At 42.6% G+C, this 16,807-nt stretch overlaps 1 protein-coding gene across 1 annotated transcript in view; it reads left to right on the plus strand.

Moving 5' to 3' along the window:
* Positions 1–16,807, plus strand: part of TOP1 (DNA topoisomerase I) — a 67,529-nt gene that overhangs the window by 24,308 nt on the left and 26,414 nt on the right. Inside the window, exons 3-4 of the mRNA XM_065645863.1 lie at positions 5,582–5,684; positions 16,492–16,612. Coding sequence (XP_065501935.1) covers positions 5,582–5,684; positions 16,492–16,612 — 224 coding nt within the window. The remainder of the gene's footprint in view (positions 1–5,581; positions 5,685–16,491; positions 16,613–16,807) is intronic.

Here is a 16,807-nt window from a genome sequence, read left to right on the forward strand (position 1 = left end):
CCATTCCTCAAGTGATGGGAAAGCTCATGAGAAGTTTTCGAACTTGACCAGTTCTTGAATTTAATCCAGTGTCACTGAATTACCTCCCATTTAGCTGTGGAGCCGGAGAAGTCTTTTTTAAGACTTTCTTCTCCTTTCCAGTGGAGAGGTTGAAAAGAGTGAGTTCTGTCATACGTGTCCTCTGTGCTGATAGGAAAGGGCTTCTGAATGTACCAGTAATAGAGAGAGCCCTGAACTCATACACACCAATGGTCCTGGAAAAATCTTGAGAGCCTGGAATGTGTCTCTTGTAACAAATAACTAATATTGAGGCATTTGACTTAAGCTGGGGCAGAAGTTTCAGCCACTCATCTGAAGCTAAAGTGTTATGGGAGTAGCAAGAAGTTAAAAATGTTTTTCTTAGTAATGTAACAAATTTTTTTATGCTATGTCTTCAGACTTGGGCACAGATTGCAGTCCCAGGAATCAAGTAAACTTAAATTGCCTTTCTGGAGATCAGTGTAGAGAAGCATTGAGATGAGGCTTCGAATGGATAAAATACCAGCACACATACCAGTGGAGGTATTTATAGGCTAAGGAGGGGATAAGCAATTGGGATGTTGCTGGAACCAGAAGGAAAATACAAAAAGTTCTTATCCCCAGAACCTAGTAAAACATTTCAAAAGAACAAAGACTGCTGGCAGAAACCTTTCTGTAAGCGGGTTAATGAGGTATTCAAATTGTGCCCACAAAAACTTCGAAGAAAGTGAACCGAAAGGCAGCAAATATGGAAGGCTAATAGATTTATCTGGAAAAGCTACTGTTGACCAGAAATTGGGGTTACCAGGTGTTAATTTGCCAGCTATCTCACTTAGTTTAGGAGAGATGAGAAGGGACAGATTGTTGCTCATGTCTTTTTCTCAGTTCTTTAAAAAAAATAGATTCTAATGCAAAATGATGAAAATGGGACAAAATGGAAACGGGATAAAAGTGGGTGGTGGGGATAAAACGGCATCTATAGCATCCTGTATCATGTGCCAGCAATAGTCTCCCAAATAATATTGATAGCTGTACTGATGGGCATACAAGAACTTATGCCCCTCTATGTGATTTCAGTATTTTATTAGAAAAGTTGCTGTCAAAACGGAAATATTAATATAGGAAGTAGGGCTGCTTCCTGTGACTGTGGTATGTAAGGAATCTTTTGGGAGGGGGTGTGTGGAGAAGGGTATTCAAAAGTGTTTTAAAAGCAAATGGATTTGTCCCATGCAGTAAAACAGCGTAGTCCAACATAATTGTTTTGTCAGCAGACTAGTTATTAATCCAGGGGTTGTTGTCGTTATGAAAACAGATCTGTCCAGGTGAGACCTGCCTGCTTGAGGAGGGTTTTCTGCATCTCTGTTCTCATCATGCCATAGTTAGAGATACCTAACCTTTTACAGCTCTGTTCCTGGATAAAGAGGAAAACTGCCCTGTTCCAGTAATACATATATACAAGTATTGCAAACAGGGTTATGACTCAGCCTTTCCCCAGCGACTTAGCGGTGAAGCGAAGGCTGAGGGGCGGGTGGAACAAAACTGAGCCACAGACCAAAAGTGCTTAGAATTTCCCATCCTTAAATCAGGCGTCCTTGTAATTAAACAGAGTTGAAAGATGAATCAACATACAAAAATGCAGAGCTGCTTGTGATTGTTGGAGGTACAGGGAGAATGGCAGGAATAGTACAGGGACTGCAGTAATCTTTTGGAGACATACCAGGCTCAGTGCTAACAGACAGAGATCCAGTGCCAGAGACACCAAGCTTTCTAGAACAGAAGAGATGCCAAAAGCTCTGTTTGGGTTAGAGGATACTGGAGGGAGAGCCTCAGGGGAAATGGATCCTTGCCCAGTGAGCACAACCCCTGTCCCCACTGAAACCTTGATGTTGGAGAGAGACTTCAGTTTCTGAAATCTTTAAATATCACATGAGCTTTTGGGGCTTTGAACTTTGCTCATAGTAGACAGTGGATTTTGCTAATGCTCTTGAAGAGGGAATAGTATTTATCACCCTGTTTAGTGTTAGAGGGAGCAGCCATGCTTAATGGAAGACATGAAAGGCAGGAAACAAATGTGTGATAATGTCTGACCTCATTCTGTAGCTCATGTGAGGCTGGACATAGTCAACTGCTCATCAGCTGCAAGCTGGGAGAGTCTCTGGAGGCTGGAAGATTCTTCCAGGAATCAATATGCTAAATATAGCAAAGACGTTGTATTACAGACAGGGTCACTTCTTTGATTGCTTCTGTGTTGATGAGGTTTGCTGTGAGGTGGCCCACTGCGTCTTAAAGTTTTATTCCCAGCTTGGTCATCTGTTGCCTGTGTAATTCAGTTGGCGATGATGCTGCATTGGTTTCTGTGAAGTGGATACACAAACCGGAGTGAAACGGCTCAACTTGTTTCATGTTAGCCACCAAATAAGCATCAACTTGGACTCTGAGATAAAGCCAGTCTGGAACAAAGCATTTTTGTGTGATATGCCAAAAAAAGTATTCTGTCCTTTTTAATGACCCAGTCTCCTGAACTTCATCCAGCTCCACCCTCAAAAGTAAAAAAAAAAAATAATTAAAAAAAAAAAAAAAATAAAAATTACCAAGCCTTCTGAAGATGCACATATGTCAGCTCGAGACTATTTAATAAACTCTTTTGAAGTTTTCGTTCTTAACCTACCTCATGGCAATGCCATTGCGTCTGAATACCAGGCAAATACTCCAGAATAATTTAATTCTTAGCAGACATGTCTGGAAGGTGGTACACTCACCTCTGTGGAAGTACTGAATATAAAGTGTTGTCCAGTGTGAGAGGCCAGGTACCTGTCCAGGCTTGACTGTTCCTGGGTGAAATCTCTCCTGCCAGTTTTTTCCCTTCTGCTTTCAGGACCGTGCACACAAGCTCCTGTTCCCCGGCCGCTTTGTCCTGCCTTGTAGCCAGAACACCTCTGTGAAAGACCTTCCTGCTGGAAATCCTGTGCTAGTCAGCAAAGGAAGGCTGAGCAGTCACAAAAACTAGCAAGCAGAGCTAGTTTAACTGGTCAGGTGCTTCTTTTTGCTGCTGTATGGGGCTTTAATTTTCTGAAAATACCAGAGCATTGTAAGCGGTGCAGGGGATTGAGGAAATAGATGTCTGACTCCAGGGTGTAGCCCTGGAACTGATTTTTCAAGAGCAAATATTAATTTCAGCTGGAAAGCACGAGTCAGCTGGAAGGGAATCTGGTGATGAAGGTAAAAGACTGTGCTGTTTTCTGCCTTTATTTTGTGTGTGTGGTTCTAAGCTCTGAAGAGAATAGCACTGAGCTCAGTTGCACACGTTTTCCATCAGTTGGTTGGCAGAAAAAAACCTGACTCTGTGTGCCTCCTTGAAAAGTGAGTATGTTATAAAATGAGTGTTCATAGTTCTATGTATAGCATCATGATGGTTTTTCTAGCAATTTACCTATTCATCAAGTGTAACTAGATGGCTGTTCACTTCAGCTGGTGCTTTAGGAATCGATGAGTAAAAACTCTGTGGAATAAAACCCAGGCAGTTTGCAAACAGCCTGAGCTTCCAGCTACTGGCTGAACTGAAGAATCCTAAGTGTGAAATGCACTGTGAAAACATTTTTGCCAGTGAAATGTGTGTTGTCCTGGTGGGAAGAAGGGTACCGAGAAATTGTTTCTTGGCAGTTCAGAGAGTGTAGGTGTCCGGTCCCCACACAGTTTGCCAGAGATGCTGCAGAGCTCTGCCTGCTGTGAAATAGATTTTGCTGTTTAGGTACTTAGGTTTTTTATGCTGTAACACCAAATGTTCCACATAACCTGCCATGTGCCTGTATATCAATATGCAGAAAATGAAATCTTGTGCTTTAGATGTATATGCTGTATACAGCAAAGCACCAGGAGGTCTCGCCAGGTTCAGGAGGATGGAGGAAAGATGCAGAAGGCAGGCTCGGAGGCTTGAATGTCAGTGTTCATATGTTGGTTTATGTTGTCTTGCTGCAGGTGTTTGAAAACAATAGCTGAAGTTATGGAAAGCAATAGATGAAAATCGTATTCTGTGGGAGTATGACTGTGGATATGTTTCCACTAAAACCAGTTGGATGTTTTGAGGTTGTAAGAGCTGGTGTCAGTTAAGGGGAAGAATGAAACTGTGGTGGAAAGCCTTGGAGTCAGGAGGATGAGGCTTGTTCCTGGCTCTGCAATGCGTTTCTCATGTGACTGTAAAAGCCACAAAACCCTTGTGTTGCAGTTTCCTATTCTTAGCGTGGGGATGGTAGTAGCCTGTTTAGAGGCACAGTAACATCTTTACAACTAATTAAGCATTAATACATTGCATGCAAGATCTCTGGTGGAAATTCTGGCACAATGATCTGAAAACAGTTGCCAAAGTCAGCACAGCCTTTTAGGTATCCTGAGGAGCTTGCTTAATTTTAGCTGCTTCGAGAAGCATGTTAAAAAATAAAAACAACTGGGGGCAGGGGGAGGTCTCTGGGAATACACACGTTCTTCCCAACACGACAGTGACCTGGACTGTAGGTGACAGTGCCTTTTGAGGTGGGTTTGAGGTACTAGTTCAGCCTCAGCTCCTTTTTGATCTACTTAAAAGAACATTTAAGGACCTAAAGATGCTTGTAGATGAGTTCATTTACAATTCAACAATGTTGCTCTTTTGCTGTGCTGAATCTATTTCCTTGGTGCTTTAAGGACTTTATTTTATGGTACAGTTGTCACTGAGGATGGGAAATGTCAGAGTAGGAATTGATAACCAGTAAAATTACTGTGTTCATGTAGACTTACTCGAGTGCCATCTCCCATTTCTGACCTGTCACTTAATTTGGACCAGCCCTAACCCGTGTGGGTGGGTTTCCACCAGCACATCCTCATTACAGCTGTCATGCTGGATTTTCTTGGTGAGGCTGTTATCGGAGGGAGGTAAGTGTCTCCTGCAGGAGAGAAGCATGAGGAGAGAATCCCTAGTCCTCTTTTTTCACCCCTTCTTTTCGTCTTCCCCCATTGCTCCCCCTTTCCCTTGCTGCGTGCCTGTCATGTCATGCCCTGTTGGGGATAATAATAAGATTATTTTAACTTGCAGGGGGGTCAGCTCCTTTTTCTGGGCTAGATACTTGTGGAAGTAGCAGTCTAAATTCTAGGAATCAGCAGACCTAACATTTCAGCTTTATGCTCTGTTCCTGTGTCCTTTATAATCTATTTGACATGAAATCCTTACAGGCATAGGAAGCTGGGTTTCTCATCTGCCAAGTAAGATTGAACTTGCTATAGCCATACTTATCTATTTAATGAGAGGGCTTGTGTGTTTTTCAGGGTCTGTAAAACATTTTAAGGTCATTGAACTAAAGACCATATAAATGCAGCTGTTGCCAAGATGAATTAACTTGTGCTGCAGGAACAATGAATCCAGTTAGGACCTCTGAAACTTAAGATTTTTGTTTAAATTTTGAATCACAGAAAATACTGGTATGGGGGTGGGGAAGAATGCAGAGGATCATGAGGGAGGCGTGGAGTTTTCTCCCAACTTCATTTCTTAATTTTTTTTTTATGTATTTTTTTTTTTTTGCCTCTCTGCTTGCAGATTCTCACAAACACAAAGACAAACACAAAGACCGAGAACACCGGCACAAAGAGCACAAGAAGGACAAGGAAAAAGACCGAGAAAAGTCCAAGCACAGTAATAGGTGAGGAAAAAGTCGATGAAATCCTCATTGGCTAAAACACTGTTGCACATGCAGTCTTGCAAGAATTACACTGACTATATATGAGGACAAAATTGCTGCATTTTGAGTGTGGTTTATGTGAGTGGAGGTGCTTTAAGCCTAACTTGTGTCATTGCATGCATTTCTGTGGGGGAAGCTGAAGTGGTGTATCTTGCAAATGTGAGCCAGTAGTACTAATATACAAAAAGATTATTGTGGCTTAGTGTTGTTAAAGGCATTGAAAACTAGTTTAACCTCCACTTCACGAAGACTGATCAATTTTGTTTATAATCTCTTTTTGTGTTTGGTTCCAATTGTTTGTCAGAAGGGTGGAGCTTTCTTGAGGGTTGGTGTAAATCCCACTGTTTTAGCACAGGTGAACCTGATGTGGCTGTTAAGCCTCCTAATAATTAGAAGTGTCTGGAAAGATGGTGATGTCCTCGACCTGCTACCACAGTGGCTGAATATCTCCACGCTCTGAGGCAGTGTTAGGAACTTCTGCTGGGTTCGATGATGGATTTGAAAGGATTGCATGTTCTTTGGTCTGATGTGGTTGATACACTACACTGCCACTACATGGGGAAGGTGTTTCGTACCAGTCACCTGCTTGTATCATCCACACTGAACATAAACACTTATTTACCCTGTGATGACCTGTAGCTATTGAGGTGGTGGTGAATTCCACGGTCCAGTTGATGCCCTCGCGTAGGCTGCAGGAACCAGGCTGTGCAGGTCTGTCTGCGGTGATTTGGTGTGATGGGGCACAGGGCAAGTACCTCACACACAGGATATTACTCAGAAAAGCTTTCCTAGTTGTAACTCCCAACTTGCAAATGCTACAGAGCCTACATGGACAATGGAACTTGCAAAAAGCAGTTGCTGGAGGGTAAGTTTCTGTTGTGACACTTGGTGAATGGCAGATAGTGTTTATGCTATGGCCAAGCAAGTGTTAATAACAAATCGCTGGGCAACTGTCGTAACACGATCTAAAAATGAATAAGAAAGCTTGTGTTAATGATTTCTATTAAAAAGACCCACAGAAAGGAGGAAGGAGTCTGTACTGAGCAGTGGGTGTGTTTTATTGGGGTCACACTTTGAGCTTTCTGGGACCTTTTGAGAAATTACACAACCTTACTGTTCCATAATCTGTTTCTTTTTTTTGAAATAAACGGTTGACCGAGGGAAGAATATCTAGACCAAGTAACTTGCAGCATTTACTGGCTTCCACAGCAAGATTAAATGCTTCGGCCCTGTTGCTTGCGTTCTGCTCAGATATCTATATTCTCTTGATTTCTGATTTTCATTTTTCTGATCTTCAAACGTGCACCCCAAAACTGACTGTCTCTCATTTCTAGATGTTCATTGCTGCCCTTGAAAAACCATTCTTGGGCAACCTTAACAAAGTACATCTTTTTGTAAGGAGTAAAGTAAGCACTGTCTTTACATTTCCAGAATTTGTTAATAATTTCACCTTATTTGTGTGGGAGTTGGAAGTGGTCAATGTGCTTTTAACTGGAAGAATTAATTATTGCTTCTAACTTGAAGCGGTGTGCTACAGGTTGTATAAACAATAAATACCAAAACAGGGGGAAGGCGATAAGAAGAGCTAATGTGTTTTGTGAGGTGCAGCTCATGAGATGATATGTAATCAGGCTTTGTCTTGAAGTAATTCCTTCCTCCCTACAGTGTTGCCTTGAAATCCCCGTGAAAAAGGCTTCGTGTTTTCAAGGCACTGTTCCTAAAGCTTCCAGTCAGTTTCATTTATCTATTAAGGGTTCATTTGTCCTGTGAGCACAATATACAGTGTCTTTGAGTCCCACAATAATGTACACCTATGTGGATGGCATGAGTGAGGGGGGTTTGTTCAGGGCGTGTTTTGGGGGGAGATTACACAAAACTGCTTTGCCCCTCGGACCCCTACACAAATTGGGACTTGACTTCTCCAGGCTGAGTGCACAGCTTGCTGAAGTTTTCTGTAGTGTGTTTTCCGCCTTGCAAAACTGCCACCTTAAAAATGGATGTATTAGAGTGCTGAATCGTGAGATTGGTCTTGAAGGCGGGGTTCGGAGAGGATAATGTATGTGAAGATGTGTGCGGCACTCTGGTCGGATCGCTCCTTTGGGAACACTCTCGTGGACAAGGGTATGTGGCTGCTGGCTGTGTAACGCCAGCTGACTTATATGACAAACTTTTTAGGAAAAACTGACCTCATAATTGGAATTTAAACAGTTGTTTCCCAAATCTTTTGATTCAGCTGTCATTCACGTAATTCCATAAATCTTAGTTGCGTCTGTGAGGACTAGGCTTAGGTAACTATTGTCTTGTGAAGGAGGTAGCCCAACAGCTCACAATGTGGAGGTGAGGAAGATCTATGGTGAGCAGGGAGTTAATTACAGGGACCTGGATGGAGCATGTTTGCGGCCAGGCCAATGCCAAGTGTTCACCTGGAAGGTGTGAATCCAAGGATGGCAGCGGCCAGACTGGCAAGTTATGGGACGGGATGGGGAAGGACTAAAGTTTCAGTTTGAGCTCTGTTACTACGGTCACTGTACCAAAATACTTCCCTGGACAGAGCCAAGGTGAACAGAGGAGTCTGAATTTCAGGATGACCTGTGTGACTGTCCAGTGTCCATCACTATCGTGCTACCAAGTTGCACTGAGGAGGGGGCATTTGATCACTTTGCCATTTTAATAGATTTTAATTTTACCAGCAGTGAGAGGGGAGAAAATTGCTTTGTGGGGAAATACTGGAGAATTGTCCTCTTATGAGAAGGGCTTTTAGCTGTGATATAACAAGATCAAAAGTGATATTGTTGCTGAGGGAGGAAGAGTTAGGACTCTGCCTGTGCTTCATTAGTTTGAAAATCTTGACTTAGCCTTTGTAACCGAGCCATTCAAAGGGCTGGTTCTAGGTGCAGTTTGTCATTCTTGTTTGTAATGGCCATCATTGCTGAAAAAGATTCCTCATGCAGAAGTGTACATGTAAATGGAAGAAGTGAATTGTCGGCTGTGCTTACTAAACACAGATACACATTTTTCAACCCATCCGCTGCTTAGGCAAAGAGTTTTATTGACACTGAGCTGGTAAGTGCCCGTCTTCCTCAGTGGCAGCCAGTTTGCTTGCAAGCTAGCTGAAAGGTGTTGCATTTTTAGCAAATGGCTTCAAAACCCATGGAAACTCTTTGCTTGGAAGATTTTCAGGCAGGTTAGAAAATACTGCTTCCAAGTTTTTCAAGTGTGCAGCTAGGAGAGGTTTTTCTTGGTGACACACTTGAATTGGTTTTGGCAACAAAATCATGTAGCGATGGATCCGTTTGCATGATGCTCTCTCCATAGCATGAGTTTCTTTTGAAAAGCAGTTGCTTTCTCACCTGTTGCTCAAATGGCACCTTCACCTTGAAGGGGCACCTTAGGTGTGTTTATTTTTTGGCTAATATCTGCTGGGTGGCATATTAGTGACAGCAACTGGTCATCAGCAAGTTTGCAACGCTTTTCTTTTTGTAAAAGAAAACTCATTAAGTTTGACAGCTCTGCTAAGCCCTTTGCAGCGAGATAGACATTGAACTTGTATGTGGTACAAGGGATTTTCACGGTGACTCGCTGTCTCATTATAACTTGCTTTAAAGACCCTACTGGGTCAAATGTCTTGTTTTTATTAAACAAAGTGATGAAATGCCCCTTCCAAAACCCAGCTCCAAAGCAGTGCCATCATATTACTGTCTTTGCACTGTGACCATCCAGCACCTCCCGTCTGCATCCAAAACGTGAGCTGCACCCAACTGCTGGGACCGCAGCAGAGCCCTGAGCCCCTGTCCTGCTGAGCTTGGTGACAGCTGGTTTGATGGGGGATTGAAGAAAACCCACCTGTTTGTACTGGAGTTTCTTCTTTGACAATGAAAAACTAGTGAAAAGCAGCCATTACTCTGTTAGAAATTAAACAGAAAAATTTCCGAAGTAACAAGAATGTGGGATTTTCCAATGGGGAATTTTTAAAGCACCTGATAAAAGCCTGCCACCTGTTGCTAAAATTGAAAATGAATCCTTTTAGAAAAGTTTATCTTAGATTAATAGAATTGCATGTAAATCTTCAGAAAATTCATTTGGTATTTCAGAAGAGCTGCTGTGTTGTTGCAGAAGACGTGCTGTATCTTTGATAATTCTCAAAAGAGGTTGAACAGTGCTTGAGCAGAAATCCAAGCCATTGTCAGCGGAACCTGGTTTACACCTCTGTGGCAAGTCCCTTAGTTGCATTCTGAGAAGGGCAGTGCGACATCGGACGTTGTACGCTGTTAAGAGTGTTGCGTGGTTGTGTTGAAGCAGATCATTTTCATGTCTGTCTGTAATAGTTTGACACCTTCATTTCCTGCCCTATACTTAAAAAAGACCTTTAAAATAAAACCTGCATCAAGAAGGCAGGAGAACTCCAATGCAGGAGAATAAATGTTTCCTGTATCCAGACTCTGAAGGATCTAAACTGCCAAGACAAGTCTCAGAAATACCTAAAATAGATAATTTTGATTTCGTATGGCAGAAGTGTGTGGAGTGATATGTAAAACTTCTTAATTTTGCTTCTTGCTTTCCTCCTCTCCCATTCACAAGATGACACTTTGGTATCTTAACCACTCATTTACAGCTGTAGTAAATGGGGAGAGAACATGCGTATGCTTCGGATCATCTCCATCGCCCCTCAAGGAAAGAAAATGCAAAGCCCACTTAAGAAAAATCTGTATCAAAGAATAAATCCATGTCACTATCAAGCAATCTCTGTCAAGCAAAGTGGGGTTTTTTTGCTCATTTCCTCAGCCCTGTACTTCCCAATCCCCAAAAGAAAATCTAATAGATGCTCATTAAATATAGATGTTAGTGGTTAAAAAAATAAAATGGAACAAATCCGATGTGGCAAGAGGTTTCTGAACTGTGGGAGACGAGCATTTCAAACAAGTAGACCATGTAAAATAGTGAAATAATGGGGCCTTTGAAGCCAAGATGTGTTAGAAGCGTTTTCGGTAACAAGTGTCATTCTGCCCGGTGTCCTGGGCTTTGTGCACAGGCTGGAGGGTGCAGGGGTGGCTGTGACGGGGAAGGGACAAAGAGGCCGATCCTGCTGTCAAAGTGACAGCGTTTGAGCTGCGGGAGGAAAAATCTTCTGTCAGATTGCATATTGCCTCCGTTTACTAAATCTCTTGTGATCACAGCTTGAGATGAACAGAAGCGTGGAGCACAGAAGGGATTTACAGACCTGATCTTCACTGGCATCTTCCAAGTTTTATGGTTTTGCAAGGAGAAACACAGATTCCACACATTTAGCAGCTAGTTGTGAATGAAGATAAATATCAGTTCAGACTTCTTGCACTCCTCTGCTTTATTACGGTATCCCAAACTGCTGAGAATTGTGTGCAGTGGAGGCAGGAAGAAGCAGGGATATCAGATGTAGGGAGGGAAAAAGCCATTTAAAAACCAATATTTTGGCACCTCCTGTTCCCTGGTGTGGGTGGTTTTCTTTCTATTCCCTATTTGAGTTCACAGTTCACCTTGATCAGCTTTCTAATGTGACACTGCCCTCCTGTAGTAGAAATGTTTGCTTTTCATTTAGTAGTATACCTGACTCTCACACATCTATAGAAAGTTCATGCTAAGCCTGATCCTCATCTCAGTTTGCAAATATTGTTTGACTTTCTAATATTTTTATCAGCTGTTGATTAGTCCAGCTGTTTATCTCATTCCTCTTGCTGCAGGCTTGATCTATTAACTGTGAAAAGACTCCTTTCAACTCTGGGAAAAGCAATTTAATGGTTTTTTTAATTGTACTGCTGAAATCCCAGCAGAACCATTGGGGCTCACATGTTCATTCCCTGGAATACCATAGGGTAACCCTCCAACAGCAGAAAATCCTGCAAGCCAGCTGAAAACTCGTCCTTGGCTGGTGCACCTTCTGTTTCTGAAACACTCCCCGCACCGTCAGCCCTTCCTTGGGAGGCGTTAATCTGAATACAATCACGGTTTTCTATTAGTGTTGTATTACGTCAAACGAGACATGGGCTGCGTAACCTGTGCTCTGTCCCTATTGTGTTTTTCGATTTCCCTAAAATCACAGCTCCCTGTTATTTTACGCTTCAGTTGCATTGTCGCAGGTCCCGAGTAGGCAGGCGAAGCTCTGCTTGCAGCCGGCTCTGCTGCTTGCTAGTGGCACATTCCCAGTCACGAGCTAATTACAGCTGAGAAAATGAGAGAGAGAAAATGAGACACTTCAGATAAAGCATCCTTCCCAGCTTGTGATTTCTGAAGCTGGAATGGAAAGGGCCTGGGAAGGGATTATTAACGTCCGTGACTGGCACCTGAGGAATGCGGTGTTAAATGACTGCAAAGCCGTTGCAGTCGGAAGAAGGAAGCTGTGATCTGCACATCTGCCGTGCTTTGGAAACGCTTTCCGCTTATGACTTTCCCATGTGATGGGAGCCTGAGCAGCTGCTGCCAGGTGCCTGTTCTTGTCCTCTCCTCCCTCCTGTCCTCCAGCAGTGTCTTCACTGGGAAACACAGCCACGCTTTTGGGGGAAAGAGCTGCTTCTATTGCATTTACTGCTTCCTGAGCTCTCCAAGGCCTTCAGATTTCCTTGTTGATACTAAAACTCTAAATGGAAGACAGTCAGCAAGCTAGCAAAAAGTGCTTCAGGAGATGTGTTTCTACACATCTGGCCTTTGTCCGAATTAAGCCAGTACCATGATACCTGTCTAGGTGATGTAGTAGCTGGTTCTGCCTGTATTCATGTGGTGTCTTGCTGTACTTTGTTATCTTTAAAAAAACAAACCAGTGGAGGCTGTCAGCATTAAGCACTGCAGAGGTGTAAAACTCTGAGTGCCATTGCAGTGGTTCACCTGTAACACTAGGTGAAAAGGAAGATGTTATTTTGTAAGCGAAGCTGAGTATTTCTAAAAAAAAACATTGTGAGCAGCTGTTTCATGATCTAGTTGTCCTCTTTTCAGACTAACTTGTTCTGAAGCTTCCCTCTGTCTTACAGGGTTTTACTGTCCTGCTCCAGTGACTTCAGGCTGGCTTGTTGACAGAGGGGTATGTGCAGCACGGGTAACGAAGGATCCACAGCGCTCCAAGAAATGAATTCAGGATAAAATTTTCTGTGTGCATGTGGTCTTGAGACCTTTTTGCTTGGTTGTATTTGGTTTCTTTAAAGAAAAGGGATTTTTTTCAGTTTTGAATTCACCAGGAAGACAGACGTCCCATCTTTAAATTATTCACAGGTCCTCCTAATAATACCTTTGGGGGCATCTGGAAGTTAGCTTTCTGATAGAAGGCTGAAACCTGTTCTTCAGGGTAAGGATGGCATCCTGTTGCCTTCTCTTTTCTTTTGAGATTAAATTGTGGTTAAATTGTCTTCCCCTGGAGCCTCGCATAAGTATCTTAGCCAAATGAAAGACCCAAGCTGCTCAGCTTGCTGACTGAAGTTAATATCTGTGCAACTTGCTTTGCTTTTGGAGAAAAAAAGTTAACCATTCTCAGGATTGTTGCTTGAGGCCTTGTTATCAGCGTCTTTCCAAATGAGCTTTTCTGAGAGATGCAGATTTCGGACCCTCCTGGGGAAAAGGGACACGTGTTCATCATTGCACATGGCAGAAAATTGTGGACTGAGTTGTAGTCAGAGCTGTGACACAGTGTCTAGAAACACACAGGGCTGACAAGCAGTCTGCTTACAAATGAGGGAAAGAAATTGATGTTCTTTTTGACATTGGAGCAAGTAGCACATGAAAACAGATTTTTATCTGGGGAATTTTTCCCAGTCACGTACCAGAAGCAGCAGCAAGCCAGACCTCAGGGCCGAGCCGCCAATAGTGCTGGTTTGAAAATGAAGCTGCAGAGTGAAACTGGAGACAGTTTCCTTGGGTTATCTGAGCCCACATTGCTTTGGTGAGAAATCTAACTGCTTGCTGCAGAGCAAAGGGGAAGGATAATCTTGTGATTTAAAAAAACAAAACAAAACTAAGGCTGAGTGAGGAACCCAGATTTCTTGATTCTAACTCTGGTGCTGAAAAATCTCAGCTTTAGCTTAGATTGCATAACAGCTTTTCAATGGTGGCCACTTATTTTCTTTCGAGGGGATGTCATTTTAACTTCTACTTCAGCAAGCCCAAGTTTTTAGCACCTTTTTTTTATTCCAGGCGTAGTCTTTAAGCATTCAACACACACAAAAATTGTCACTGCTTCTCTAGGCCAGTGGGATTTTCTTACTTTTTCAGTATTAGCTTTGCAGATGTAGATTGTCGTCTGTTAGTTTGGTTTTAGTTACATGGTGTATACATCCCAAGACTCTGCCAGTCACATATTGAAAGCTATAGGTTTTGCCTGCTAGCGAGAATGAGTATAGCACTTTTGAAAACTTAAACTTCTGTTTATTTTTGCTATGTCTTGAACTTTACCTTAGAGAGCTAACTCCATCAATTGCAGTGTGTACCATGCTTTGAAGACACAAATTGTTATCTGAGTAAAACGTTATTTCAGGTAGGATTTAAATACCAACTAAGAACAAGGAAAAGTCAGAAAACAGACAAAAGCAGACTTGCAGAGAACAAAATGAGTCTAAGCCTTGCATGTATGTTTGTTACGATTTTTCCTCTATGATGATATAACTTATATCTTTGAATGAGGTACCTGAGGTACAGATAACAGTACAAGATATCAAGTCAGAATTTCCAGACCTTCTTGAGTCTAAAAATTAGGCAAACCCCACACATTATTAATAAAGGCAAATGAAATAGGTGTTTTGAGTCTGTGATACCGATGAATAAACAGGGAACAGAAGTGGACCTGTCAGATCTGAGCAAGAGCAGCAGGCGTGGGGTGGATTCCCGAGATCCAGTGTCAGGATGTTCTGTATGTTCTTGCATGTCTTGATCACACAGCGTCCATAACACAGTCTGCTGGGTAAGAATAGTCTGCAGTTGTTGAATCTTCACTCACAGGCAACATGTGGTGCTGTGTGTCTCATCTACAAGAATTTCTAGAGTGCCAGTTGCCCTTTAATATTTAGATACTCCCTTACAGTTTTATAGGTAGTATAAAGAGGTTGCTAGAGAGTTAAAATGAAACTGCTTTCTCTTCCTACTGATCTCTTTTAATGCGGCACAGTACGTGAATATACTGATTTCTTTCAGAGATAGGTTTTCATGCTTTAGCTGCTTGGGCTTGTAAAGCCGGTGTGTATTTATCGGACTGTGTGCTACTCTGAGCTTAAATAATTCAGACCTTTTGCAGGTTCAGGTCCACTGGTGCTAGTGTTACATGAGACTCTGAAACTCTCTGCGTTGGAATTTACTCCACAGTTCTACAGCTGGGTGTGGGTTAGCATATTTGTGACTGTGGTCCAGCCCTTTTGCAATCTCTTTTTTATGACAGAAAGATTACTCAAAGCATGTATCATTTTCAAAAATCACGCTCTTACCTGATGTTCCAGGCTTGCTGTGTTTCAGGGCTATGTTCTCCCAGATCAGTTTGGGCTTGCACTTGAGTGTTGAAATAACTGAAATAAGGAAGCTACTAATTTCTAATAAAGCTTTGCATTATATTGTGTAGTCCTAAGGAGAAGCAGAGTATGTCCTGGAGAGCAGTGTGATGGGAGCAGAGTGCTGAGGAAGGAGGAGCATGACCTGCCAACATGAGAAGGCAGAAAAAAGCCCCGTTCCCACTGTGCCTTTGGCTTCCTTTAGCCCAGGGTGACTTCTGGGAGCCCGTACAACATACAAATGTGTACTGAAGGCCTGTCGAATTGCCAGGTTTGCTCCTTGGCTTTCCACAACAGCACTACTGATTCCTGTAGCCAGTTCTTGCAGTTTCTGTTGTGAGTATCCTGAGAATGTTTTCTCACTCTGTGGCTCCAAAGGTCAAGTCATTCCAAGAGAAAACTCATTTCAATTTGAAAACAGCCGTGTGTTTCTCTGATTGATAAGGAAAGCTTGAAGATGTAATCCAAGTTTACGCCAATATCTCAGAAATCAGAAGAGAACAGAAACAGAATAGAAAAAGGTTGATTTTTCTTCTCCTTGTGGACATTTTTTCCTCTGTTCTGACTAAAGAATTTTGGGTGCTAAACCCTCAGTACTGTTATCTGTAGTAGCAGACCAGGTTCTCGCTTGGCAACACCTTTGGCTAGTTCCCGTGCAGGGTCGGCTGAGCCGAGCAGAGCCGGGCTGAGCGGTGGTGAAGCACAGCCGATGGAGCAGCTCCGACTGCCGCCTTGTTCCTGCCTCTTCTGTTTGACTTTGTATAAACACGAGGACATCGCATATCCTGTTTGCTCTGGTTTTCCTATCTGTTTGGGAATAATAGAGATCAGCGGTTTCCTCTTTAAATTCCAGAGGTGAAGTGTTGTCTGAGCAAAAGGTGACATGGACATTGATGGGACTGGCGGCTCTACTCCAGTGACTGTTTACATGGACTAGGAAAAAGAAAAAAAGCAGAGACAGTGGGAGTTCAACCTAACATGTTGAGCTTTAAGTGTAGCAGCTGTGGATTTTCTCAGCAATCCACGCTGATGGGGGTTTTTCCTGAAGTGGAGCGCTTGGCGGCTGTGGTTTTGTGGTGTGTTCCCCTCCTGTTCCTCCTCTTCCCGAGGAGAATGGATGACGTGTGACAGGAGACTGTGGTGGATCTTCCCATTAAGGTGATTCCTTATTTTGTAGGGTTTGTAATCATCAAAGCCTGTTACTCTTTACTGCTGGAAGTTGCCATATTGGTCAAATCTCTTGGTGTTCCCCTCTGCCAACATACTTTTTTATCTTGCAGTGAGCACAAAGATTCCTCGGAAAAGAAACACAAAGACAAGGAGAAAACCAAACACAAAGATGGCAGCTCAGAGAAACACAAAGACAAACACAAAGATAAGGAGAAGAGAAAGGAAGAGAAGGTAGGTGTATTCTCTGAGAGAGACAAGAGGATGTTTCTGGTTTATGCTGTTCTGAATGGTACAAACGCAGTGGGTTAGATGTGGCTTATGCTTCCAAGTTTTTATCAAACTGGAGAGAATTATCCCAATGCTGACCCAGAGACTTGGTTTGTGGAGTGCTAGATACAGACTTGTAAGGGCTTTATGTGCAGGTGT

This window comes from Caloenas nicobarica, chromosome 15 (genome assembly GCF_036013445.1).
Source record: "Caloenas nicobarica isolate bCalNic1 chromosome 15, bCalNic1.hap1, whole genome shotgun sequence".
NCBI classification, from domain to species: Eukaryota; Metazoa; Chordata; class Aves; order Columbiformes; family Columbidae; genus Caloenas; species Caloenas nicobarica.